The sequence below is a fragment of the Hyperolius riggenbachi genome, chromosome 9 (genome assembly GCF_040937935.1).
Source record: "Hyperolius riggenbachi isolate aHypRig1 chromosome 9, aHypRig1.pri, whole genome shotgun sequence".
Taxonomy (NCBI): domain Eukaryota; kingdom Metazoa; phylum Chordata; class Amphibia; order Anura; family Hyperoliidae; genus Hyperolius; species Hyperolius riggenbachi.
Window position 1 is genome coordinate 22495125 of NC_090654.1, and position 26187 is coordinate 22521311.

The 26187-nt window shown below is 44.6% G+C and overlaps 1 protein-coding gene across 1 annotated transcript in view; it reads left to right on the forward strand.

The window, feature by feature from the left end:
• The first annotated feature begins 2046 nt into the window (after positions 1 to 2046).
• The window catches only part of TAB1 (TGF-beta activated kinase 1 (MAP3K7) binding protein 1), a 72445-nt gene continuing 48304 nt past the window's right edge, over positions 2047 to 26187 (forward strand). The window contains exons 1-5 of the mRNA XM_068252112.1: positions 2047 to 2092; positions 13981 to 14114; positions 17377 to 17530; positions 18447 to 18533; positions 21913 to 22051. Of these exons, the coding sequence (XP_068108213.1) occupies positions 2060 to 2092; positions 13981 to 14114; positions 17377 to 17530; positions 18447 to 18533; positions 21913 to 22051 (547 nt within the window). The 5' untranslated portion in view covers positions 2047 to 2059. The remainder of the gene's footprint in view (positions 2093 to 13980; positions 14115 to 17376; positions 17531 to 18446; positions 18534 to 21912; positions 22052 to 26187) is intronic.

The window sequence follows — 26187 nt, forward strand, 5'->3', positions numbered from 1 at the left end:
AGAGCCCCCCTCACCTGGGTCTCCTCCTTCTGCCTCACTCCTCCTCCCTCACCTGGGTCCCCTCCTTCTGCCTCACTCCTCCTCCCTCACCTGGGTCCCCTCTTATGCCTCTCTCCCCCTCCATATGTGCGGCAGCAAGCAGGCGGGCGGGGCGGAGAATTACTCACCTCGCTTCTGCGTAGTGAGGTGAGCAATTCTCCACCCGGCCACCTGCTTGCCGCTACATTTATGGAAGGGGAGAGAAGAAGAAGGGGGGGGGGGGACCCAGGTGAGGAAGGGGGGTTCTGCCAACCATTGTGCCCCTTTTGAGCCCCCCAAAAAATCTGAAGCTGGAGCCGCCACTGTGTAAACTTGGAAAGTTATAAATGGGTGGTAGAAAACTGCCTATAGGCACAGATGTCCTGGCACCCTAGACTTCACCCTCTATGAACCTACAAAACCCCCACCAAACTGCACCACAAGTGTGCTGGCTGGCCCAGCTGTCACTTCTCCCTTACTTCCCTTGCCCGTCATAGGTAGCTACAGGTGCCCCTTAGTATTAGGTAGCCAGAAGTGTCCTCAGTATTAAGTAGCTAGAGGTGCCCCCAAGTATTAGGTAGCTAGAGGTGCCCCCAACTAAAGGGAGATCTCATGAGTGGAATGCCGAGAGCTGGGTGAGTGACCTCTCATTTACATTCTGCTCAGGACTCTGCATAGGGAGGGAGGTAGGCGCTCAGGGAGGGAAGTGAGCTGCCTTTCCATCGTCAGGTGCCCGTAGGCACGTGCCTACAGTGCCTTATGGTAAATCCAGCCTTGCTGGGAGCACACTTGTGAATGTGATTTTACTGGCATATTGGAGGTTTGCAGCGCTCTGCCTTCAGTCTGCCTTTGTGATCATGTTTTTTTCACATGTGATTTTCTGTGGTCATTTGCGATCTTTCGAATTGTGGCAAAATACATTAAAATCGAGAATGTGAGTCATGCGGGAAAAGGCAAAGTGCTGTGCTGATTTTAAATTGCGTCAAAAAAACTGAATGCAAATGGTTACTGGGAAGGTCATTCAAGTCAGTGGTCAGTGCAGTGGTGTTGCATGTGGCAAAACGCGCCTGCCTTAAAGCGGATTCGAGATGAAAAACTAACTATAACAAGTAACTTGTCTATATATCTTATCTAAAGTTTAAATAGTTTACACAGCGCATCTGCCTGCAAACAGCTTCAATAGAATATGATTATTTCTTCCTGTGATACAATGACAGCAGCCATGTTGTTTGTAAACATTACACAGAAGCTGGCTTATCTGCATCTTGAGCATTCAGCCTGTGAAAAAACCTAATCCCCCTCCTCCCTCCTCCCCTCTGCCTCTGAAATCAATGGCTAGTACTACCTCCCCCTCCTCCTGCCCAGACTGAGCTCCCATGAATCCTTGCTACTGCCAAGGCTCTCTGAAAACCTGTGGGTGTGGCTTGTTTAGTTTATAGGGAATTAGAGTATTAAAACAAAAACAAAAAAGTTTTTGGCTTGTGGAATGCCCTATAAACAGGAAAGGAACACAATTATGCAATGAATAAAAGTTCACCTCAGATCCACTTTAAGATGGCCCTGAAACACACTGTGCATTCCTATTCACAAGGACACTATATAGTCTTAGTATGAAATCTGTTCTGAAAAAGGGCCAGTTAGCATTAGGCATATGTCCTTATTCGATTTCTTTTTTAAAATTTTCTCCTTGGAGTTAATTTTCTGTTTAAAATAATGTCTCAGCAGTCTGCAATAGAAAAAAAAAGTATCAAAAAGTGAAAAAGTAATGTCAAATCTTGCTGAGTATTTTATTGCTTGCTGGTTGCTTAAAATGCATTTTATTGATAAGGTGTGAAAATATAACCTAAGAAAAAACAGGAGAAAAGTTGAATTGAATAAGTGCCATTGCATCCCTGTTCTTTCTACTACAGTATAAGCTATGTAGTTGTGTCCTTTTGAGCCTGCTATTTCACACTGTGGCCACTAGATGTCAGTGTAGCACCGCGGAGGAACTTCGGGATCACGTTACTTCAATCAGCTGGCTCGTCACTTCCGGTCCAAGATGGCTGCGCCGAGAAGGAATCTTCTGCAGAGTGTAAGATGGGGTTTATGGGGCTGTTTGTGAATCAGATGAGTAGGACAAGACGGGGGGACCCCGAGGGCGGATCAGTGGGGTGGAGATGTCTCTGTGACAGTGACTGAGATATAACTGCAGGCATAGATGGGGCTGCTCAGGCAGTATGTTATGACCATGTTTACTGCATAGCAATTATATGAATTTAAATTGCATTTGTATGTCTGGATTTCTGTCAGTTGAAGTCGTGGATAGACCATCGGTAATTGTAATATCTCCTTCATTTGTGTCTAATCACAAGTTGTAATTTTATCTCTCCCTGTGTCAGCTGACTGCCATGGCAGGGGTGGCAGAAAGCTCATTTGAAAGCACAGGGTGTTAACAATATGTCTGCTTACATGAAAGCAGGAAGTAGACCCACTGCAGATTTATTGCAGGATTTGTATTACCTGTAACAAATGTTTTTTTTTAAAGAAAACCTGTAACATAAAGTACCCCTGGTGGTACTTACCTCGGGAGGGGGAAGCCTCTGGCTCTTATAGAGGCTTCTTCCGCCCTCCTCCGTCCCAAGGTGTTCTCGCTGGGCCCCTCAGAACGGCGGGCATGTAAATATTTAACTCGCCGGCGCAGTATCGGCTCGGGATCAGGCGGAAATAGCTGATTGCAGTCGGGTCTGCTCTACTTCCCAGACGCAATTCATCTGCGGCAGTAGAGCAGACCCGATTGGGATCGGCTATTTCCTCCTTAGCCCATCGGGGAGCCACGCCTGCGCTGGAGCCGGGGAAGGTAAATATTGCAGGCGCTACTGTAACACAGCTTGACTAATTGTCGGCTTTGGCTTCTGGGGGGCCCAGTGAGACCACCTTGGGACGGAGGAGGACCTCCCGAGGTAAGTACCCCCCCAGGGGCACTTTTTTTTGTTACAGAGTAAAAGGAACCAGAGACGAAGCACCATCGTGTATTTGACCATATATATCAAAGGGAACTTGACAGCAAACACCTACTCTGCTCTCTGTTTGATTCTTCTCTGCTATATCTGCATTTTATCAGCTCTGATAAGAATCCCCGACTGAGCATTCAGTCTGGCTTTGCCGGGAATGATTATAGCTGAGTCATTATAGCAGAGCCACAAGGGGGCAGGCTTGGGCTTGAAAAGACACCACAGAAGCCAGACTGAATGCTCAGTCGGAGATTTTATCAGAGCTGGCACACAAGCAGGCTGAGCAGTGAAAAATGAAACAAACAGCAGAGTAGGTGTGTACTGTCATGTTCCCATTGATATATATGGTAAAATACATGAGGGTGCTTCGTCTCTGGTTCCCTTTAAAGGTTGTTATGCTGTTGTGTAACTTTTAGAGCAGAGAGGACTTTCTTAGTTCAAGTCCGCTTTAAACTGCTCGGCTATGCTACTCTGCAGAAGGGGGAGGAGCACACCCCCATGGTCGTTATGGTTACATCACTAAGTTTTTGACATTGTGGGGCTGGCTATGGCAGCTGGCTGTCATTAGTAAGATTATTGCAGAATTGCCTTTGTACAGTGATAAAAAAAAAAAAATGGTTTTGTAGTGATCCAATGCTTTGTATTGAATTGCGAACCACTCAAACTGTTGCAGGACTGATTTAGGGAAATAGCTTTTGACAAACAGCGAGTGAAGGTCACAGGTAGCCTGACAGCTGTTTTGCAACCTCTCTGTGCTTCTTCCAAGGCCGTGTCTAATAATTCCGGGTTGTATGCAAATTTAATGTAAATTGCGTTCAGCTTGAAGTTGGGGTAATCATGAATGGCAGGAAGTGAAATTGATTGGCCAGATTCTGAGCTGGGCGCTAGTCTACTTTAGGGGACCCAGCAGGAAACCTCACAGTTCTCCAATCACAGTGCCCTCTACAACATGAAGCATTCTAATCACGGCTGTGGTGTTTGTACAAAAATCATCCAAATCCAGTTGCTCCGACTCCTTAGTCTAATACTTACCAGGGCTGTGGAGGTGGTACATTACTACTTGGCAATTACTATTGGGCCCCAGCCTTACACTAGTGTATTGAGCTGTAGGATTAAGCAATTGTGATTGGGGAAATCGCTCCTGTGGAATCACCACAATTACCTTTCATTAGATTAGATGTTTTAGATTCACTGGCAATTCCAAAGCGAAGGTGAAACCGCTCCTGTGGTCCAGTGTGTGACAGAGGAAGGGCGTACGTGCCTCTCTCTGTCCAAGATGTCACTATAAGGGGCCAGTACACTGGAACGTTTAGTCCCAGTGAAAGTGTAACTGTTGAGCATAAAATCAAAAATCAATAAGGATGCTGATCATGTAATCCAAAAGTTAAAATCTCTATTACTTTTCTTGTTTATAAATGATCATTCCCCAGTTTATCTGACTCTTATTTCGTACGTTGCTGCACAAAGGAATTTGCAGGGCATGCTGGGTTGTCTTTTTTTGCTTCTGTAAATTAGTTAAGTCTGAGGGGAAATAAAGAAGCAAAAAAAGACAACCCAACATGCCCTGCAACTTCCTTTGTGCGGCAACGTACCAAATAAGAGTCAGGTAAGCTGGGGAATGATCCTTTATAAACAAGAAAAGTAATAGAGATTTTAACTTTTGGATTGCCTGGTTAGCATCCTTATTACTTGTTTACCAGATAAAAAATAAAGAATTGATTTTATGCCTGACAGTTACACTTTAAAGGGAACCTTAACCGGCGAGGAAAAATAAATTCACTTACCTGGGGGCTTTCCCAAGCCTCCTGCAGCCGTCCGGTGCCCGCGCCGGTCCTTCGGTGCCCTCCGGTCTCCCTCCGCCGCTAAGTTTCGTTTTCGGACGACTGCCAGTCGTCCTCGGGCCACTTCCGCATTCCTAGTCGTAAACTGCAGTAAAGCGCGTCCGCATGACGCGTTTGGCGTCATGCACATGACACGTTTGGCGTCATGCGGACGCGCTTTACTGCAGTTTGCGACTAGGAATGCGGAAGAGGACGCTTTGCCCGAGGACGACTGGCAGTCGTCCGAAAACGAAACTTAGCGGCGGAGGGAGACCGGAGGGCACCGAAGGACCGGCGCGGGCACCGGACGGCTGCAGGAGGCTTGGGAAAGCCCCCAGGTAAGTGAATTTATTTTTCCTCGCCGGTTAAGGTTCCCTTTAAAGAGTACCTAAATTATAAATTACAGTTTGCCTTAAACCTAATAAGTTGCCAAGATATGTGAAATCACACATAATAATGTGTGATTTTCTCATTCCCAGTGTCCGTATTCCACATATGGTCTTGAAATCCCTGCCCCCAGTGTGAAATTGGTCCAGGGTGATTTTTTTTTTGCTTTCCAAACCATAAGTACGAATGATGCTTGGGGATTGATGTCATAACTCCACCCCCATGTCCTGCTCCCAGCCCACACCATGGTGAAAAGATAATTGATCTAATCCAGACAGACAGACACCTGAAATAAGAATTATAGCAGACAGACAGGATAAAACGGACTGCAGCTGTTCTCCTGTCTCTCCTCTCCTACACACTGTGCAAATGACACCACTGTGAAAAGTGATGTCTATTGGTCCAGGCAGGCATAGATCAGGGGATGGCACCAGGCTGGAGAGGACACAATGCTGAGGGTGTACTTGTAAAGCTTCAGCATTAGGATAAAGAAGAAATTGCTGCTACAGATATAAATGTGAGTCTGTTCTATCTATTGCAATGTGCCAGATCTAACACAGTGCATAGACTACATATATGTATTGCCATTCAAACCTTATTTTGTCCCAAGGTGCTCTTTAACCATTTAAGTACCAGCGGTCTCTGCCCCCTTAAGGACCAGAGACCGCTGGTACAGGAACGCGGAATCCCGTCGAAATACCAACAAATCGCCGCACATACCCGCTGTCATCACCAGTTTCCGGGACCACCAGGACATAGACTGTTGTCTCTATGACGGCAGAGTCGTGAGCCGGTCAGGAGGCGCCTTCATTGGCTCCTAACCGTGTCTATCAATGTAAGCCAATGGGAGTGGCTTACATTGATAGACCAATGAAACGGCTCCTGACCGGCTCACATGACAGCCGTCATAGAGACAAGCAGAGCCTGTAAGATGCATTAAGACTCATCGGGTTTGATCGGCGAGGAGCGGCGGAAACGGCAGATGCACGCAGCAGCGGCTAATTGAAATCTACGCCCTGCCAGCCAGGAACCCACCAAAACAGGGCGTAGATTTCAATTAGCGTGGTCCTTAAATGGTTAATATGGAGGGAGGGGAATTGGTGGTGGGAGGTGGGTAGTATTATACCTGTAAATAGACTTTATAAGGCGTTGGCGACTCTTATGGGAAGCATTCATGAATTGCCAGCTGCTGCCAGGGATTATGTCTTACTCTCATGGTACCTTTTATATGCATGGTTGGTTTCTTTCTTCCCACTCGAGGGGTACATTGCCTTGGGGTGATCCTAGTGTTGTATGGTTGCTGGAAACTGTGCTATAATGTGGGATACAAAGGAAAACATTCTGGGAGTGATTCTGGTGATTAAAGGACACCCGAGGTGACATGTGACATAATGAGATAGACATGTGTATGTACAGTGCCCAGCACACTAATAACTAGGCTGTGTTCCTTTTTTTCCCTTTCTCTGCCTGAAAGAGTTAAATATCAGGTATGTAAGTGGCTGACTCAGTCCTGACTCAGACAGGAAGTGACTACAGTGTGTCCCTCACTAATAAGAAATTCCCCTTCTTATCTCTTTCTTGCTCTCAGAGCCATTTTCTGCTAGGAAAGTGTTTTATAGTTGGAATTTCTTATCAGTGAGGGTCACACTGTAGTCACTTCCTGTCTGAGTGAGGACTGAGTCAGCCACTTGCATACCTGATATTTAACTCTTTCAGACAGAGAAAGAAAAAAAGGAACACAGCCTAGTTATTTGTGTGCTAGGCACTGTACATACTAGGGCTGCACGATTTTAGGGAAAAATCGAAATAGCGATTTTTCTCTCAGAAATTGCAATTTCGATTTTTCCTCGATTTATTTATTTTTTTTATTTTTATTTTTTTTAAATTTCTGCTTTTCGCACTTTGGGCGGGGGAGGGGCCTTGGGTTTGGCTCACGGTCTGCACTGCCCGTTCCGCTGTCTGTAACATCTTGCTTCTGGCCCCGCTGTGCGTGGATTGGCCAGAAGCAGTGAATATGTATAAGTGTTAATGAGCGGGGGGCGGATCCACTAAAGTGAGCGGCCGGGCACATCATACAGCATTACCTATCACTGGCTAGCGATGGAATGACGGCAGTGGTAGGCGGAGATGTACAGAGCATACAGCTCCGCCTACCGCTGCCGTCATTCCATCGCTAGCCAGTGATAGGTAATGCTGTATGTGCCCGGCCGCTCGCTCTAGTGGATCCGCCCCCCGCTCATTAACACTTATACATATTCACTGCTTCTGGCCAATCCACGCACAGCGGGGCCAGAAGCAAGATGTTACAGACAGCGGAACGAAAAACCGAAGGTACTGACGATCAGTAGATCGTCTTGCCTCGAACCACGGTTTCGGTTTTAAACCGAAAAACCGTGCAGCCCTAGTACATACACATCTCATCATGTCACATGTCACTTCGGGTATCCTTTAAGTACTTTGCTTACATACATCTGGCGCAATAAAAGGTTCAGAGAGGAGTCCTTGCTGGCATAGATGGCATACAAGATGCTAATAATTCTGAAGAGGCACATTTTTGGTTAATTTTTATGCAAATGTACGCAGCTTGGAAATGTGCCAATCAAAAATAACAGGTACTGCATTTGTCTGGTCCATTTCCCAACTGCATACAATTTGCATCAACTCGAAATGATGAGCATGACCATCCCTAGTTGCTGCGTTGTGATGTGTTCAGCAGCAGGGCCCTGAGACATCAATCAAGTTTTGAAAGCTGAACCTGAGTACTCTGAGAGATGGTGAAGTAAGGAAGCCCTGTAATGTTAAAGCAGGAAGAATATAAACTGATATGTTATCTGACCAGGATGTATTTATTTCTCATTTGGAGAAAGTTATCTCTTGTAAAACACGATCTGCCAAACTTTCCTGAACTCGAGAACTGTGCGAGTGTCACAGAGGATATTGGCCTTAATTCTGGTAGGCACGGTGGCGTAGTGGTTAGCTCTCTCGCCTTGCAGCGCTGGGTCCCTGGTTTGAATCCCAGCCAGGGCACTATCTGCAAAGAGTTTGTATGTTCTCTCTGTGTCTGCGTGGGTTTACTCCGGGCACTCCGGTTTCCTCCCACATTCCAAAAACATACGGGTAAGTAAATTGGCTCCCCCTAAAAAAATTGGCCCTAGACTACAGTACTTACACTACATAATATAGACATATGGCAATGGTAGGGAATAGATTGTGAGCTCCTTTGAGGGACAGTTAGTGGCAAGATATATATATATATATATATATATATATATATATATATATATATATATATATATATATATATATATATATATATATATATATATATATATATATATATATATATATATATATACACTGTACAGCGCTGCGTAATATGTTGGCGCTATATAAATACTAAATAATAATAATAATTAGGGTCCACTTCACCACATTTGCTGTATTTGACTACAAGCGGTAACAGCAGTCAGGGCTCATTCACACTAGGGGCCTTTTCTGTCTTTTTTCAAGAGCAGTCGATTTTTAAAATCGCCCACAAAACGCTCGTACAATGAATCTCTATGGGAAGGTTCATATCAGCAAAGCGCTGCCTGTACCATTTTTGGGGCGTTTTATGTATACTGGATGGTATAGGAAGAGCGCTAAACACTCACAAAACCGCTTTATGTGGTGATTCCATTCCAGTTTTTTTAGAATAAATACATTGTATTTATTCTTTTCTGGGTCAAAGAGTTCACTTCCTGACTTATGTCAGGGAGTGAATCTGCGTCTTATTGTCCAAATGTGAACGCCTGCCAATACGGATCTCCAACCCGCCGCAATGCTGGGGACTCCCTGTACTGTGCCCATGCAGAGGAGGACACAGAGGGACAAACAGAGGACACGGGGACACAAAGGTGTATAGAGGAGGACACAAGGGGGACAGAGGAGGACACAGAGGGACAAACAGAGGACACAGGGGGACACAAAGGTGTATAGAGGAGGACACAAGGGGGACAGAGGAGGACACAGAGGGACAAACAGAGGACACAGGGGGACACAAAGGTGTATAGAGGAGGACACAAGGGGATACACAGGAGGACACAAGGAGGACAGAGGAGGACACAGGGAGACACTAGAGGTACAAGACGGCGTAATCCACAAGATGCCACTTCACCATGGATGCACCAGGTTTAGTATATATATTTTTCCCCCTAGTTCTTGTTCTCTAAACCTAGGTGCGTCTTATGGTACGAAAAATACGGTAGCTATTCTGGTAGGTTTTAGTCATAATTTACTGCATTCGGCAAATTAAGTCATAAAATGTGGTGTTTTTTTTTTTACAGAAAATCTGAATTCTCATGAAAATTAGGGGGCAAGTTAGTACATAATTTACCGATCAGTTTAAGAACTGCCTGTACCTGGAGGTGAAGTCAATTTATATGCATTTTGCAGTTTTCAGAGTTCCTATTTAAAGTGAACCAGAGACTAAGCACCCTCATGTATTTACCATATATAAATTAGTGGGAACAACAGAGAAAACACCTACCCTGCTCTCTGTTTCATTCTTCACTGCTCAGCCTGCTTCTTAACAGCCCTGAGAAAATCCACAACTGAGCATTTAGTCTGGCTTTGCTCAGGAATCATTATATTTGAGTCATTATAGCAGAGCCAGAAGGGGGCAGGTTTGGGCTTCAAAAGACATCAGAGAAGACAGACTCAGCTATAATGATTCCTGAGCAAAGCCAGACTGAATGCTCAGTCAGGGATTTTATCAGGGCTGATAACAAACAGGCTGAGCAGTGAAGAATGAAACAGAGAGCAGGGTAGGTGGTTTCTCTAATGGTCCCACTGATATATATGGTAAAATTTATGAGGGTGCTTTGTCTCCTGTTCACTTGAAAGGGAAGATCCACGGAGTACTTAAAAATAATCCACTTACCTGGGGCTTCCTCCAGCCTGTGGCAGGCAGGACATGCCCTTGACACCGCTCCGGAGGCTCCCGGTCTTCTCCCGTGGCTCACCTGACTGGGTTCCAGGTCGGGCTCTTGTGCACTCCAACGTGCGTCTCACGCGGTCTTGCTGATGTCATCGGACGTCCTCCAGGATTTACTGCACATTCACAGAACTACTGCGCCTGCGCAGTACAGCCTGGAGGACGTCCGATGACGTCAGCGCGATCGTGTGAGACGCACGTTGCAGCGCACAAGAGCCCAACTTGGAAGCCGGCCTGGCCAGGTCGGGTGCGCCACGGGAGAAGAGCGGCAGCCTCCGGAGCGGCGTCAAGGGCACGTCCTGCCTGCCACGGGCTGGAGGAAGCCCCAGGTAAGTGGATTAGTATTGAACCCTCCCTTTAAGCTGTGTAATACAAAAGAATAGTAGAAAAAAACATTCAAAATATTTACTGGATTTTTTAAATAGGGGATGCCTATAAATACACTCTTCATAGATTGCTACACGATGAAATACACCCCCTAGGCCCTCCCCCAAAAAAGACTATTATTATTATTATTATTATTTTACCACATGCTTAACACATGCTTACCACTGAAATGCCGCATCTTTTTCCGCACTTTTTACCCCATTTTCGAAAATGCGGAAAAGTCAGAACTCCCAAAGAAAAGGAAAATATGGATTGTGGTATTTTACCAACAACAAAAAAATGTCCGCATACACCTACCAGAATGGAGGACATGGTATGACCCGTTCCACAGATGTCAGAGACGGGAAGGGTGATCTGAGCAGAAGGCTTAGCTGCCGGACCTAGAGAGCAGGTGCAGGAGAAATAATCCCACTGGCTTTCTAGGAGATCAATCCCACTTGGTTTAGTCAAAAGTGGCTTAAAGTGAACCAGAGACGAAGCACCCTTGTGTATTTTACCATAGAAATCAGTGGGAACATTAGAGAAAACATTTACCATGCTCTCTGTTCCATCCTCACTGCTAAAAGTGTCTGTTATCTAGCTGAGATAAGAATCCCGGACTGAGCATTGATTCTGGCTTTGCTATAATGACTCAGCTATAATGATTCCTGAGCAAAGCCAGCAGGGGGCAGGCTTGGACTTGAAGACAGCAAAGAACACAGTCTCAGCTATAATTATTCTGTAGCAAAGCCAGACCGACTGCTTAGTCGGGATTCTTATCTTAGAGGTGATAACAGGCAAATTAAACAGAGAACAATGTAGCAAAGAGCAGATTAGGTGTTTACTGTCATGTTCCCACTGATTTATAAGGTAAAATACATGAGGTTGCTTCATCTCTGGTTCTCTTTAAAGACAATTTCCCTGAAAAAAAAAAAGAGAAGCTTGTGATCAAGGGGCCCGCAGGTCTCTGCCATTTAAGGTGCCCATACATCTACTGATTTTACGGACCGTTCAATAATTTTGTTGAATAGAATGATAGTAGTAAAAAGTTTCTGTACCGTGTATAAATTATGTAGGTAGAAAAAAAAGTCTCGTAAAAGTAATATCTTGTAATGGCTAACTGATAGAGCTAAATGATGCAAGCTTTCAAGGATCTAGTTCCCTTCTTCAGGCATATTTCCAGATGTTAGCTGAAGTAAAGCACTGATGCAGGTAAATAGTAAACACAAAGATGGCAGTTGTGCTGGTTACAGTTTAGCAGTCAGGGCCTGTACACACTGCTGCGCTTGTGCTGCGTTTTTAAAATCGCATGCGATTTTTAATTTGCAAGCCCTTCATGAAAATAGAAAAATCGCATTGCACGAGTCTGTACAGGTCTTTGCGATTTTCATGATTTTTCAAAAGACCTTGCGATTCAAAAACGCATGCGATTTTAAAAGCGCAGCCGTGTGTACAGGCCCTTAGATGTCAGGTGATCAGCCGACTGGAGCCAGTGAGCTCATGCAAGTACACATGAAATCCAGCAGGTTTCTTCCTATGGTTCATAGCCCTTTGCTGCATGTGACCTTTGTGAGTATATTTCATTCTATTACACCCTCCAAGATACCAGTTATGTATGGCGCTATTGGGCCCGCAGCATCGGCAGTGTTGGACATACCTTCCACACAAACCCAACACTGTCCGGCCTCTATCGCCATCTGCCGACTCTTGAGCACGGCATACTTCCTGGTTCCTGTATGTCACATGACATACAGGAAGTATGCCGTGCATTACATCCTGCAGGAGAAGAAGTGGATAGACGGGCATCGTTGGACTTGTGCTGGAAGGTATATCCAGCACTGCCGCAGCTTGTGGGACACCGAGAGAGATCCAGAGGGTACACAAAGGGGAACAGAGAGACACAGAGGGCGAACAAAGCTTGGTTTGAAGGAAAACGTGAATCGAATCGAAATCGTGATTTTGGACAGAAATCGCTCAATTCAATTTTTATCTAAAATCGTTCAGGCCTAGCTCCTGCTATCTCTGTTTTTTTTCCTAAGGTGGTTTTCACCCCATACTTCCGTCTCTCTTTGGGAAAGGTGTAAAGGTGGGCATACATCTGGCAATGATGGGCAGATTTGACCAAGAGACAAATCTCACTCTGCTTGAATCTGATTAGAGAGAGATCGGTCAGCTGCCTACACACCACAGGATGATTGCCGATCAAGTTCATGCTGAAATCGATTCGGAATCGGCCTTGTGACGCCACATCCGGCCGCCTCGCCATCCCTCCTTATAAATAGTTACCTTAGGGACTGAACTCTTTAAATATTTATGTCAAGAGGGTATAACACTGTTACTTTATAAACTATGGGCTTGTAATTAGGGATGGACACAAAACTGAAAAAATGCACCTTTATTTCCAAATAAAATATTGGCGCCAAACATTGTGATAGGGACATAATTTAAATGGTGTAATAACCGAGACAAATGGGCAAATACATTTCATGGATTTTAGTTACAGTAGCATGCATTATTTAAAAACTATAATGGCCGAAAACTGAAAAATGATTTTTTTCCCCCACATTTTTTCCTATTTTCCCATTAAAACACATTTAGAATAAAATATCTCTTGGCATAATGTCCCACCTAAAGAAAGCCTAATTGGTGGCGAAAAAAACCAAGATATAGTTCATTTCATTGCGATAAGTAATGATAAAGTTATAGACGAATGAATGGAAGGAGCGCTGAAAGGTGAACATTGCTTTGGTGCTCAAGGGGTAAAACCCCTCAGTTGGGAAGTGGTTAAAATGCATGTAAACACATATAAATAAGAAGTACATTTTTTTCCCAGAGTAAAATGAGCCATAAATTACCTTTCTCCTATGTTGCTGTCACTTACAGCAAGTATTGCAAATCTGACATTACCAACAAGTTTTGGGTTAGTCCATCTCTCCATAGGGGATTCTCAGCATGGCCTTTATTATTTATAAAGTCATATCCCGGAAAAGGATTTATACAAAGATGCTGGCCAGCCCTCCTGCTCGCTGCACACTTTTTTTGGGAGTTGGACAGATCAACTGCCATTCACTGAGTGCTTTTGAAAATAACAGAAACTGTGAGAACCCCCCATGAGGAGATTGACTACTCCAAAACCTGTCGGTTCTGTCAGATTTCTATTACCTACTGTAAGTGACAGCAACACAGGAGAAAAGCAATTTATGTCTCATTTTACTCTGAAAGAAACGTACTTCCTATTTTTTTATCTGTTTACATGTATTTAAAATGTTATGATATTAGCGATTGTGGTCCTTTAAGATGTAATGGTGTGATTGGATGGGATGCGTGAAAAGCCGCCGTAGGAATATAAACGGAGGAATTTTTCTATCCGCTCGCTGACTGATGTCTGCTCTAATTCTGACACTCCGTCTTCATTTATCAGGAACAACTGAGCTGGACGGACGACTTGCCCCTCTGCCATCTGTCAGGCGTTGGATCGGCAACAAACCGAACGTATAATGCGGAGGGACAGGGGAAGGAGGAGCATCCCTGCGAGGACAACTGGCTGAAGTTCAGGTCCGCTGTGCGGTGATTTATCACTACTCACAAACCTCCAGTCATGTCTCCATCTGGCAGAGAGAAGCCGGCTCATCAATAATGAAGGAGGAAACTCTGCCCCAAACTCCCAAACATAGCAAAGTCTCCTCACAGCTCTGCTGATCACACTGCCCACACTTACATTACTAAACTATATAGCGCTGACATCTTCTGCAGCACTGTACGGAGTACATAGTCATGTCACTGACCTCAGAGGAGCTTACATTCTAATCCTACCATAGTCATAGTCTAATGTCCCACCATATTATTATTATGCATTTATATAGCACTGACATCTTCTGCAGCACTTTACAGAGTACATAGTCATGTCACTGACTGTCCTCAGAGGAGCTCACACTCTAATCCTACCATAGTTATAGTCTAATGTCCTACCATATTATTATTATGTATTTATATAGCACGGACATCTTCTGCAGCACATTACAGAGTACATAGTCATGTCACTGACTGTCCTCAGAGGAGCTCACACTCTAATCCTACCATAGTCATAGTCTAATGTCCTACCATATTATTATTATTATGTATTTATATAGCACTGACATCTTCTGCAGCACTTTACAGAGTACATAGTCATGTCACTGACTGTCCTCAGAGGAGCTCACACTCTAATCCTACCATAGTCATAGTCTAATGTTCTACCATATTATTATTATGTATTTATATAGCACGGACATCTTCTGCAGCACATTACAGAGTACATAGTCATGTCACTGACTGTCCTCAGAGGAGCTCACACTCTAATCCTACCATAGTCATAGTCTAATGTCCCACCATATTATTATTATGCATTTATATAGCACTGACATCTTCTGCAGCACTTTACAGAGTACATAGTCATGTCACTGACTGTCCTCAGAGGAGCTCACACTCTAATCCTACCATAGTCATAGTCTAATGTCCTACCATATTATTATTATGTATTTATATAGCACTGACATCTTCTGCAGCACATTACAGAGTACATAGTCATGTCACTGACTGTCCTCAGAGGAGCTCACGCTCTAATCCTACCATAGTCTAATGTCCTACCATATTATTATTATGTATTTATATAGCACGGACATCTTCTGCAGCACATTACAGAGTACATAGTCATGTCACTGACTGTCCTCAGAGGAGCTCACGCTCTAATCCTACCATAGTCATAGTCTAATGTCCTACCATATTATTATGGAAAAGTTTGTGGCCTGATTGTATCTCAGCAATGATGTGGACAATCTGTTGGAGCAGAAGAAACATTTTCACCATAGTTCTGGTTTAAAGTGAGAGGGATGTGGAGGCTGCCATATTTATCTCCTTTTAAACAATGCACATTGCCTGGCCGACTTGCTGATCCTCTGCCTCTAAGATTTCAAGCATGCAGATCAGGTGTTCCTTAAGTGAAGTCTGGCTGGATTAGCTGCATGCTTGTTTTAGGTGTTTGATTCAGACACTACTGCAGCCAAACAGATCAGCAGGGCAGCCAGGCAACTGGTATTGTTGATAAGGAAATAAATATGGCAGCCTTCCTATGCCTCTCACTTCCGATGGACCTTGAAAAGGAACTGTAGTGAAAATAGCGTAATGTATAATATTGCCTATTTTATTACAGTGTTCATGTATAAATCATTAGTCAGCATTTGCCCATTGTAAAAGCTTTCCTCACCATTTAGTCCTGTCAGATGATCTCTGCAGAATGTTTACTGAATTCTGAAGCCAGTACAAGGTATCCTCTGCGAGGGAAATTCCACATACCTAAAGAGCCTAGACTAAGCGTCACTGGGAGCACGGGAGCTACATACCAATATGCAGATAGATAGATAGAATTTTGTGGTCACTACTGATGCAGATCCAGCATGTTTTGGGACTTTTAAAAGGAAGTAATTAACAGTGTTATTTGACATTCATTAGTACTAAATCCATACCTTTTTAATATCAACATAGTTAAAAGTTTGCATTGATAAACAAGTACAGTAGTGAAAACCTTAACGGGAAAAACTGCATTTTCAGTTGAACATCAGTTACAATACATTCCGGATTACAAACCCTATTTGTGGACAATAATAATGCTGCTTCATGGTTGGGAGATGCAGCCCAGCTGCCTGTAAAGCTAACCAAGAGCAACAATCTAATTTGATAGAGAACAGTACGATTTAACCACTTTGCATCCAGACCTTTTTTCCCACTTATTGACCAGAGCAGTTTTGACAGTTTAGCTATGTCCTTATTTAATCAAAAATAACTTTATCCCTACTTATGACACAGAAATGAAAAATATATTGTTTTTTTCAAGACAAGGCTTTCATTGGATGCCATGTTTTCCCTCGAACAATTTTGTTTTCTATGAATTTTAATGGGAAAACAAAGAAAAAAATAGAAAAAAACATTTATTTCTCAGTTTTACCAATTCCAGTTTAAAAATAAAAAGTGCTACTGTAGATAAAAAACACAAATTTTGTTTGGCTATTCTTACTGCTTATCACAAAACTTAGATTATGTTCCGGTCACAATTTATAGATAAGATATTTGATTCTGAAATAATGTTACAGAGTGTATTTTTCACTATGAAATGAGAAAATAAAAGTATTTTTAATAGTAAAAATCACTCATTAGCTCAGGGAACATATATTCCCTTTCACCAATTTGTGCTGCATCAGATAGTGCCAGAGGTGTGCACAAGAGCAAGCCCAATCCTGCACAGCACTGCTTCTGCTACAAGACGTATATCTAATGACCTGTAGATGAAGTGGTTAGAGGGCTGAGGACTAGGCTCAACACGTTTCGTGAAACTTAGTCCTCTTCCTCAGGATGTGTCTGGCCCTAACTTGGGTTTTTCAATATGCTATGTATAAACACACTTCACATAAACCAATAAGACTCCAAGGGACACAGAGGAGATATTAAGGTATCTGGGCAAGGGGAAACTGCATACCAGAAAGGAGAAGAAGGGGGAGGAGATGGGAAGGGAAAGGGGGAAGAGATATGAGGGAAGGAGGAGAAAGGGGAGAGGAAAAGGGGTAAAAAGAAGGAAGGAGGAGAGTTAGGAGAAGGGGAAAAGAGGAGGGAGGGGCTAGAAAGGACAGGAAAAGGAGGAGGCAAGGAAAAAGGAGAGGTTGGTGAGAAAAGGAAGAAAGCCAGGTATAGCGGATGGAAGGGTGCAGAACCTCTATAGAAGTCTCTTATACATACAGTATTTCATTATACGGTGTAATAACTTGATGCAACGGCTTTGTGTCTGCAGGGGAGAGAATAATATCTATCTGTACGGTGTCTTCAATGGCTACAACGGCACCCGAGCCACAAACTTTGTGGGCCAGCGCCTGTCGGCGGAGCTCCTCTTGGGACAGCTGCATGCGGACGCCACGGATGCTGAGCTGCAGAGAGTTCTGTTACAGGTGAGTATGTTTTCATACGTTTTGCAGTCTCCTGCTGGACCTGTATGCTAGAGAAAGTAAACCAGTCCTTTGTCAGATACCTGTAGTAAACATTAGCAAGGTGTTGAAACTGAGCTGAGACGTACAAAGAGCTGAGAAGTGATCACTAGATAGATTTTAATATATAAGTACAGCAGCTATGCAAAAAACTGCAATGGCAGCTTTTAGAGCAGATAAACTACCCTGGAAAGTAATTTGCAGACAATATTGTGCACAAAAGTAAATATAACTGTATGGGTAATAAAAAGTAGGAAAAGACATTTTTTAGAATGTTATATTATGTTTTTTCCCACTTTAATATACTGCGTATAATAAAGAGGAACTGTCGCAAAAATCTTAAAATTTAAGACACATACAAATAAGAAGTAAGTTCTGCCTGAGTAAAATGAGTCATAAATTACTTTTCTCCTATGTTGCTGTCACTTACAGTAGGTAGTAGAAATCTGACATTACCGACAGATTTTGGACTAGCCCATCTTCTCATAGAGGGGTTCTCAGGGTTTTCTTTATTTTTAAAAGCACTCAGTGAATGGCAGTTGCTCCGTCCAACGGCCAAAGTAGTGTGCAGCGAGCAGGGAGGCTGGCCAGCATCTTGGTGTAAATCTTTTTCAGGGAATGTCTTTTTAAAGAATAAAGGCCATGCTGAGAATCCCCCATGAAGAGATGGGCTAGTCCAAAATCTGTCGGTAATGTCAGATTTCTACTACTTACTGTAAGTGACAGCAACATAGGAGAAAAGTAATTTATGGCTCATTTTACTCTGGGAGAAATGCACTTCTTAGTTGTATGTGTTTTAAATTGTAACATATTCACGACAGTTCCTCTTTAATATTTATCTCGACCTGACATTTCTGTTTGCGCACCTGCTCTCTTCTAGGCATTTGATGTTGTGGAACGGAGTTTCCTGGAGTCCATCGATGATTCTTTAGCAGAGAAGGCCAGTCTCCAATCACAGCTCCCAGAGGTAACGATATAGATCAACAATGTATTAGGAGGAACAGAGAAGAAAAATAGGACCTTTCAGTGTAATGTTTACACATAGATGAATGTGTACAATACTCTTGTTCTGATCTGTTTTCAAATATACAGACAGTTTCCAGTAGATTAGATCATGATGTCACATTTCGTGTATATTGCTCATTGCACTTCAAAGTTTTGCAGAGGCCTACGCGCGCTCCGCACCCCAGAGGATCATGAAGGTGAAATATAGTACTGCACGTGTTTGGTAAACCGTCTAATAAGACTCTGCGCATCTTGCGAAACAGAGTTCACTTCTTAAGGCGTTAGAGATAGGATTTGTCTTCCAAACCAAATAGTTTGCATTTAAAGTGTATCTGAGATGTAAGCCTATGAAAGTTTTATACATACCTACGGCTTCCTCCAGTCCCGTCCGCACCGATCTCTCCCACGGCGTCGTCTTCCGCCTCCTCGTTTTTCTTGTAGAAGCCCCATTTGCTTGGCCAGTCACGGCGTACTGTGCATGCCCGGGCCGCGTGCGTGCACTCCGCTGCGCTCCTGTCGCCGGAAGCGCTCTGCGCATGTTTACTTTAAGCTTCACAACTTGCTATTGTCTATAAATATATATTTTCTATAGCAGAGAGAGGACTATGTCCTGTGATGTAATTGCCATGGTCCTGTATTGCATAGTGTGTACGCATCATTCTGCATCCCTCTCCTGTATAGCATAGTGAGTACACCTCATTCTGCATCCCTCTCCTGTATAGCATAGTGTGTACACATCATTCTGCATCCCTCTCCTGTATTGCATAGTGAGTACACCTCATTCTGCATCCCTCTCCTGTATAGCATAGTGTGTACACATCATTCTGCATCCCTCTCCTGTATTGCACAGTGTGTACACCTCATTCTGCATCCCTCTCCTGTATTGCACAGTGTGTACACATCATTCTGCATCCCTCTCCTGTATTGCACAGTGTGTACGTATCATTCTGCATCCCTCTCCTGTATTGCATAGTGTGTACACATCATTCTGCATCCCTCTCCTGTATTGCATAGTGTGTACACATCATTCTGCATCCCTCTCCTGTATTGCATAGTGTGTACGCATCATTCTGCATCCCTCTCCTGTATTGCATAGTGTGTATACATCATTCTGCATCCCTCTCCTGTATTGCATAGTGTGTACGCATCATTCTGCATCCCTCTCCTGTATTGCACAGTGTGTACACATCATTCTGCATCCCTCTCCTGTATAGCATAGTGTGTACACATCATTCTGCATCCCTCTCCTGTATAGCATAGTGTGTACACATCATTCTGCATCCCTCTCCTGTATTGCACAGTGTGTACACATCATTCTGCATCCCTCTCCTGTATTGCATAGTGTGTACACATCATTCTGCATCCCTCTCCTGTATTGCACAGTGTGTACACATCATTCTGCATCCCTCTCCTGTATAGCATAGTGTGTACACATCATTCTGCATCCCTCTCCTGTATAGCATAGTGTGTACACATCATTCTGCATCCCTCTCCTGTATTGCACAGTGTGTACACCTCATTCTGCATCCCTCTCCTGTATTGCACAGTGTGTACACATCATTCTGCATCCCTCTCCTGTATTGCACAGTGTGTACGTATCATTCTGCATCCCTCTCCTGTATTGCATAGTGTGTACACATCATTCTGCATCCCTCTCCTGTATTGCACAGTGTGTACACATCATTCTGCATCCCTCTCCTGTATAGCATAGTGTGTACACATCATTCTGCATCCCTCTCCTGTATAGCATAGTGTGTACACATCATTCTGCATCCCTCTCCTGTATAGCATAGTGTGTACACATCATTCTGCATCCCTCTCCTGTATTGCACAGTGTGTACACCTCATTCTGCATCCCTCTCCTGTATTGCACAGTGTGTACACATCATTCTGCATCCCTCTCCTGTATTGCACAGTGTGTACACCTCATTCTGCATCCCTCTCCTGTATTGCACAGTGTGTACACCTCATTCTGCATCCCTCTCCTGTATTGCACAGTGTGTACACCTCATTCTGCATCCTTCTCCTGTATTGCACAGTGTGTACACCTCATTCTGCATCCCTCTCCTGTATTGCATAGTGTGTACACATTATTCTGCATCCCTCTCCTGTACTGCATAGTGTGTACACCTCATTCTGCATCCCTCTCCTGTATTGCACAGTGTGTACACCTCATTCTGCATCCCTCTCCTGTATTGCACAGTGTGTACACCTCATTCTGCATCCCTCTCCTGTATTGCATAGTGTGTACACATCATTCTGCATCCCTCTCCTGTATTGCACAGTGTGTACACCTCATTCTGCATCCCTCTCCTGTATTGCATAGTGTACACATCATTCTGCATCCCTCTCCTGTATTGCATAGTGTGTACACATCATTTTGCATCCCTCTCCTGTATAGCATAGTGTGTACACATCATTCTGCATCCCTCTCCTGTATAGCATAGTGTGTACACATCATTCTGCATCCCTCTCCTGTATAGCATAGTGTGTACACATCATTCTGCATCCCTCTCCTGTATAGCATACTGTGTACACATCATTCTGCATCCCTCTCCTGTATTGCACAGTGTGTACACATCATTCTGCATCCCTCTCCTGTATTGCACAGTGTGTACACCTCATTCTGCATCCCTCTCCTGTATTGCACAGTGTGTACACATCATTCTGGATCCCTCTCCTGTATTGCACAGTGTGTACACCTCATTCTGCATCCCTCTCCTGTATTGCATAGTGTGTACACATCATTCTGGATCCCTCTCCTGTATTGCACAGTGTGTACACCTCATTCTGCATCCCTCTCCTGTATTGCACAGTGTATACCTCATTCTGTATCCCTCTCCTGTACTGCATAGTGTGTACACCTCATTCTGCATCCCTCTCCTGTACTGCATAGTGTGTACACATCATTCTGCATCCCTCTCCTGTATTGCACAGTGTGTACACCTCATTCTGCATCCCTCTCCTGTATTGCATAGTGTACACCTCATTCTGCATCCCTCTCCTGTATTGCATAGTGTACACCTCATTCTGCATCCCTCTCCTGTATTGCATACCGTGTACACCTCATTCTGCATCCCTCTCCTGTATTGCATAGTGTGTACCCATCATTCTGCATCCCTCTCCTGTATTGCACAGTGTGTATACATCATTCTGCATCCCTCTCCTGTATTGCACAGTGTGTACCCATCATTCTGCATCCCTCTCCTGTATTGCACAGTGTGTATACATCATTCTTCATCCCTCTCCTGTATTGCATAGTGTGTACACATCATTCTGCATCCCTCTCCTGTATTGCATACCGTGTACACATCAATCTGCATCCCTCTCCTGTATTGCAGGGCGCAGGACACCAGCAACTCCCCAGCCAGTACCAGAAGATTGTGGAGAGGCTGAACACTCTGGAGAAGGAGATCTATGGAGGAGCGATGGTGATTGTGGTGCTGATTGTAAACACCAAACTGTACGTGGCCAATGTCGGTAAGTCACAAATTCTACTAAGAAAACAGAACTTTGTTTTTTATTAAGTTTGTTTGTTTCTTACGGTAAAGTAGATAGTGGCAACTGTGGTGAAAATTTTGAGGGTTTTTTTGGTCCATTGTATTTACTTTTTAAACCGTAAGTTTCTTAACTTAAAGGGACCCTGAGCAGATGCTAAATCAAAAGTTCCGCTTACCTGGGGCTTCCTCCAGCCCACCGTAGGCCGATAGGTCCCCCGGTGTACTCCTGGCTCCTCTCCCGGTCCCGGCTGGCGGCTCCGTTTATTATACGGCTTTGGTCTGAAGTCGTCAGGGCTGCATCCCGTTTGGCTGATACTCTGTCATCACGCCGGCCAACTACACCGCATCACGCCGGCCTGTGTGAGTCCTGCGCATGCGCGGTTCAATGTTAGAGAACTGCGCATGCGCAGGACTCTCTTGCCGGCTCGGCGTGATGACTGGGTATCTGCCAAACGGGAAGCAGCCCTGATGACTTCAGACTGAAGCTGTGCAATAATTGAGCTGCCAGCGGGACCGGTAGAGGAGCCAGGACGACTCCGGGGGACCTTGCGGCCTACGGTGGAAGCCCCAGGTAAGTGGTACTTTTTTTATTTTATCACCTGCTCAGGGTCCTTTTAACTAATGGCCTCACAAACCGGATTGGGAGATTTGGGCGCACAGCCTGTGTTGCCATAGACCACAATGTACGTTTGCAGGAATTCTATATATTAGATGTACCAGATCCTAGCACGTGCGCACTGCAGGCGGGCTCCGAGGAACCTCAGGAGTCTCGGCGTGGAAACGGAGGGACGGGGGAAGCCTTTGTAAAATCCAGAGGCTTCCCTCTCCCAAGGTAAGTATCTACGGTTTTGCCTTAAAGAGAAACTGTCACCAAGGATTGAACTTCATCCCAATCAGTAGCAGATACCCCTTTTCCCATGAGAAACCTATTCCTTTTCACAAACAGACCATCAGGGGGCGCTGTATGGCTGATATTGTGGTGAAACCCCTCCCACAAATGTCAGCACCTCACAGCATAGCTTTTTCTAGCTGCCAAAAATTCAAGCAGCATCTCCTTCCAGTGACATCACTTGCCAGCAGAAAACCATGTCACCATGTAATAAATGCCAGAATGTAAATCAGGAAGAGGAAAGATTTTAAAATGGGCAAACACTGACTAAATAATTTATACATGATTATTGTAAAAACTAAGCAATTTTTTATTAAATTATTTTCACTGGAGTTCCTCTTTAAAGGAATACTTAAGTCCGCAAAAAAAAATGACTTTTACTCACTCGGGGCTCTCCTCAGCCCCCTGCAGCTGAGCGGTGCCCTCGCCGTGTCCCTCCGATGCGCCTGGACTCTCGGGCGGCCACTTCCGGCGTAGCCGTCACTGGCCGACAGGCTGCGAACCCGGCTTATTAGTGATTAGTGATTAGGTGACGGCCAAACCGGAAGTGGCCGCCCGAGAGTCCAGGCGCATCGGAGGGACACGGCGAGGGCACCGTTCAGCTTCAGGGGGCTGAGGAGAGCCCCGGGTGAGTAAAAGTCATTTTTTTAGCTGACTTAAGTATTCCTTTAAAGAGGAAATGTAACCAAGAATTGAACTTCATCCCAATCAGTAGCTGATACCCCCTTTCCCATGAGAAATCTATTCCTTTTCACAAACAGATCATCAGGGGGCGCTGTATGGCTGATATTGTGGTGAAACGCAGTAGCGTAGCTGAGGAGCTTGGGGTCCCAAGCACTCTATTGATATGGAGCCCCAAAACCAAGGACAGCTGCAGTGTCAGAGAGGGGTAATCAGAGTGAGGAAACAATTTATTAAAGAGAACCCGAGGCGGGGTTCTGTGAATAAAATCCCCATACAGAGGCTGGGTCTGTCTATAGAGCCCAGCCTCTGTTGCTATATAGATTGCCCCTAAGCCCCCCCCCTGCGCTCTGTAACCCCCCCCATAAAACACAGTCGCGCTGCCGACACGCAGCTTGTCAGAGTGCGCTATGTTTTCCTCTCTCCTGTCAGTCTCTCCGCTCCCCGCCTCCTGAATCGCTTCGGTCCCCGCCCACGTCCCTTCCCTTGCCGCTGATTGGAGGGAAGGGACGCGGGCGGGGACCGGAGCGATGCAGGAGGCGGGGGAACAGCCAAGACTGACAGAGGAGAGGTAAACACAGCCGCACAGCGCGGCTGTGAGTTATGGGGTCTGACAGCGCGCAGTGGGGGCTTAGGAGCGATCTACATAGCAACAGAGGCTGTGCTCTATAGACAGACCCAGCCTCTGTATGGGGATTTCATTCCCAGAACCCCGCCTCGGGTTCTCTTTAAGGATTACCACTATGCAATAGGTGTTCATTATCAGCACAGCACCAATAAAAAGCTAATAAGATGGATGGAGGGCCCCTAATGGGCCCCTCAGGCTTAGGGGCCCCGGTGTGGTTGCAGCCTCTGCATTCCCTATTGCTATGCCACTGGTGAAACCCCTCTTACAGTGTGATGTCATGACCATGGTCCTGACAGTTTGCTGTCTGTGAACCTCATTGCATTGTGGGAAATAACAGCTGTTTCCAACTGCCAAGCACGCAGTATCTCCCTCTGTGCATAGAACTCTCAGTAACAAACATTCCGTACAGATCACCTGGCAGAACTAAAGATGCCACCACTAGTGATAAATTCCAGAACGTAAATCAGGGAGACTAAAGATTTTAAAATAGGCAAACACTGTCTAATCTATAAAAGAATAAAAAATAAGCAAATGTATTCATTGTTATTTTCACTACAGTTCCTCTTTAAATAAGTCCCAAATTTGCTTTAAAGAGGAGCTGTCAGCCATACCATCTCAGAAAAAAAACCCACATATAGAAGTCGATAAATACTTGCTCTACTTACATAAGGGCCCGTTTCCAATAGGAGAGGTGCGATGCGGCTACATAGCCGCATCGCACCGCAGGTGTCCTGAAACACATGCACGCCAGTGGAAGAGTTTCGGTGCGATCCGATAATCTGCAGCATGCTGCAGATTTTTACTCGCTCGCATGCAGCCGCGTCCCATCTCCTCCATGGACTTCCGCATCGGGAGATGCGGAAGTGATGCGATGCGGCTACGTAGCCGCATTCGCATCACTTTACAGTGGAAACCCGCCCTAACATGTATTGCACTGTCCACGTTTAGTGATTTTTTTTTTCTTTTTTACAGTAAGAAAAGAGAAAATCCTTCTTAGCATTTCCCATTTTATTTGTAGCTATTTTGAAGCCAATCCTGATGTCATTTCCTCCCTTACTCTGCTCTGTCTGATTGTGTATGCACTCCCCGCATTGTCTCAGCATGAGAAATATAGGCCAATCAGAGAGGAACAGAGGTGTGGGAGGGGAAAACAGGACGGAAAGAGGCTTCAGCCAATCAGGGTGCATAAGTTAAGTCTGTGGGGAAAGTAGAGAAGCAAAAAAGGACAACCCAGCATGCCCTGCAACTTCCTTTGTGTGGCAATGTACCAAATAAGAGTCAGGTAAGCTGGGGAATGATCATTTATCAACAAGAAAACGAATAGTGATTTTAACTTTTGGATTGCCTAGTTAGCATCCGTATTACTTGTTTACCAGATAAAAATAAAGAATTGTTTTTTTGCCCGACAGTTACTCTTTAATTATCCCTGGTTTTCAGCATCAGAAACACTTTTTATACATTGCTGTATATTGAATGTAGGCCTGCCCCCCTGGTGATGCTTATGATTGGATTAGTTTGTGGGACATTATCGTATCTGTCATCCTAAGTAGCCAGCACTCGTTCTCACAAAAACTCGAATGTGGTCTGCTGTGAACTTCAAAGGAACAAAGAAAGCTCCAGTGGCGGCCCGTACCAACTAATGGGGTGAAGACGGGGACGGCCGCCCCGCCCTCCCACAGCAAACAAACAGCCAAAATAACAAAACAATCTCCGTCATCAAGGAAGTTTAGCTGAAAATAACAGGCGTGCCACACCCGAGCCTGGAAACAGGAATTTACTATTCTCATTTTCCTTTTATGTACTCCTAATTGACCTTTGATAGGAATTCTTGCAGGCGGCCCCACCTAAATAATTATGAAATTCGTGCAGACCAGATAATGCGGCTTTTGTTAGGCAGCTGCGGTTTTCTAGCAGTTAA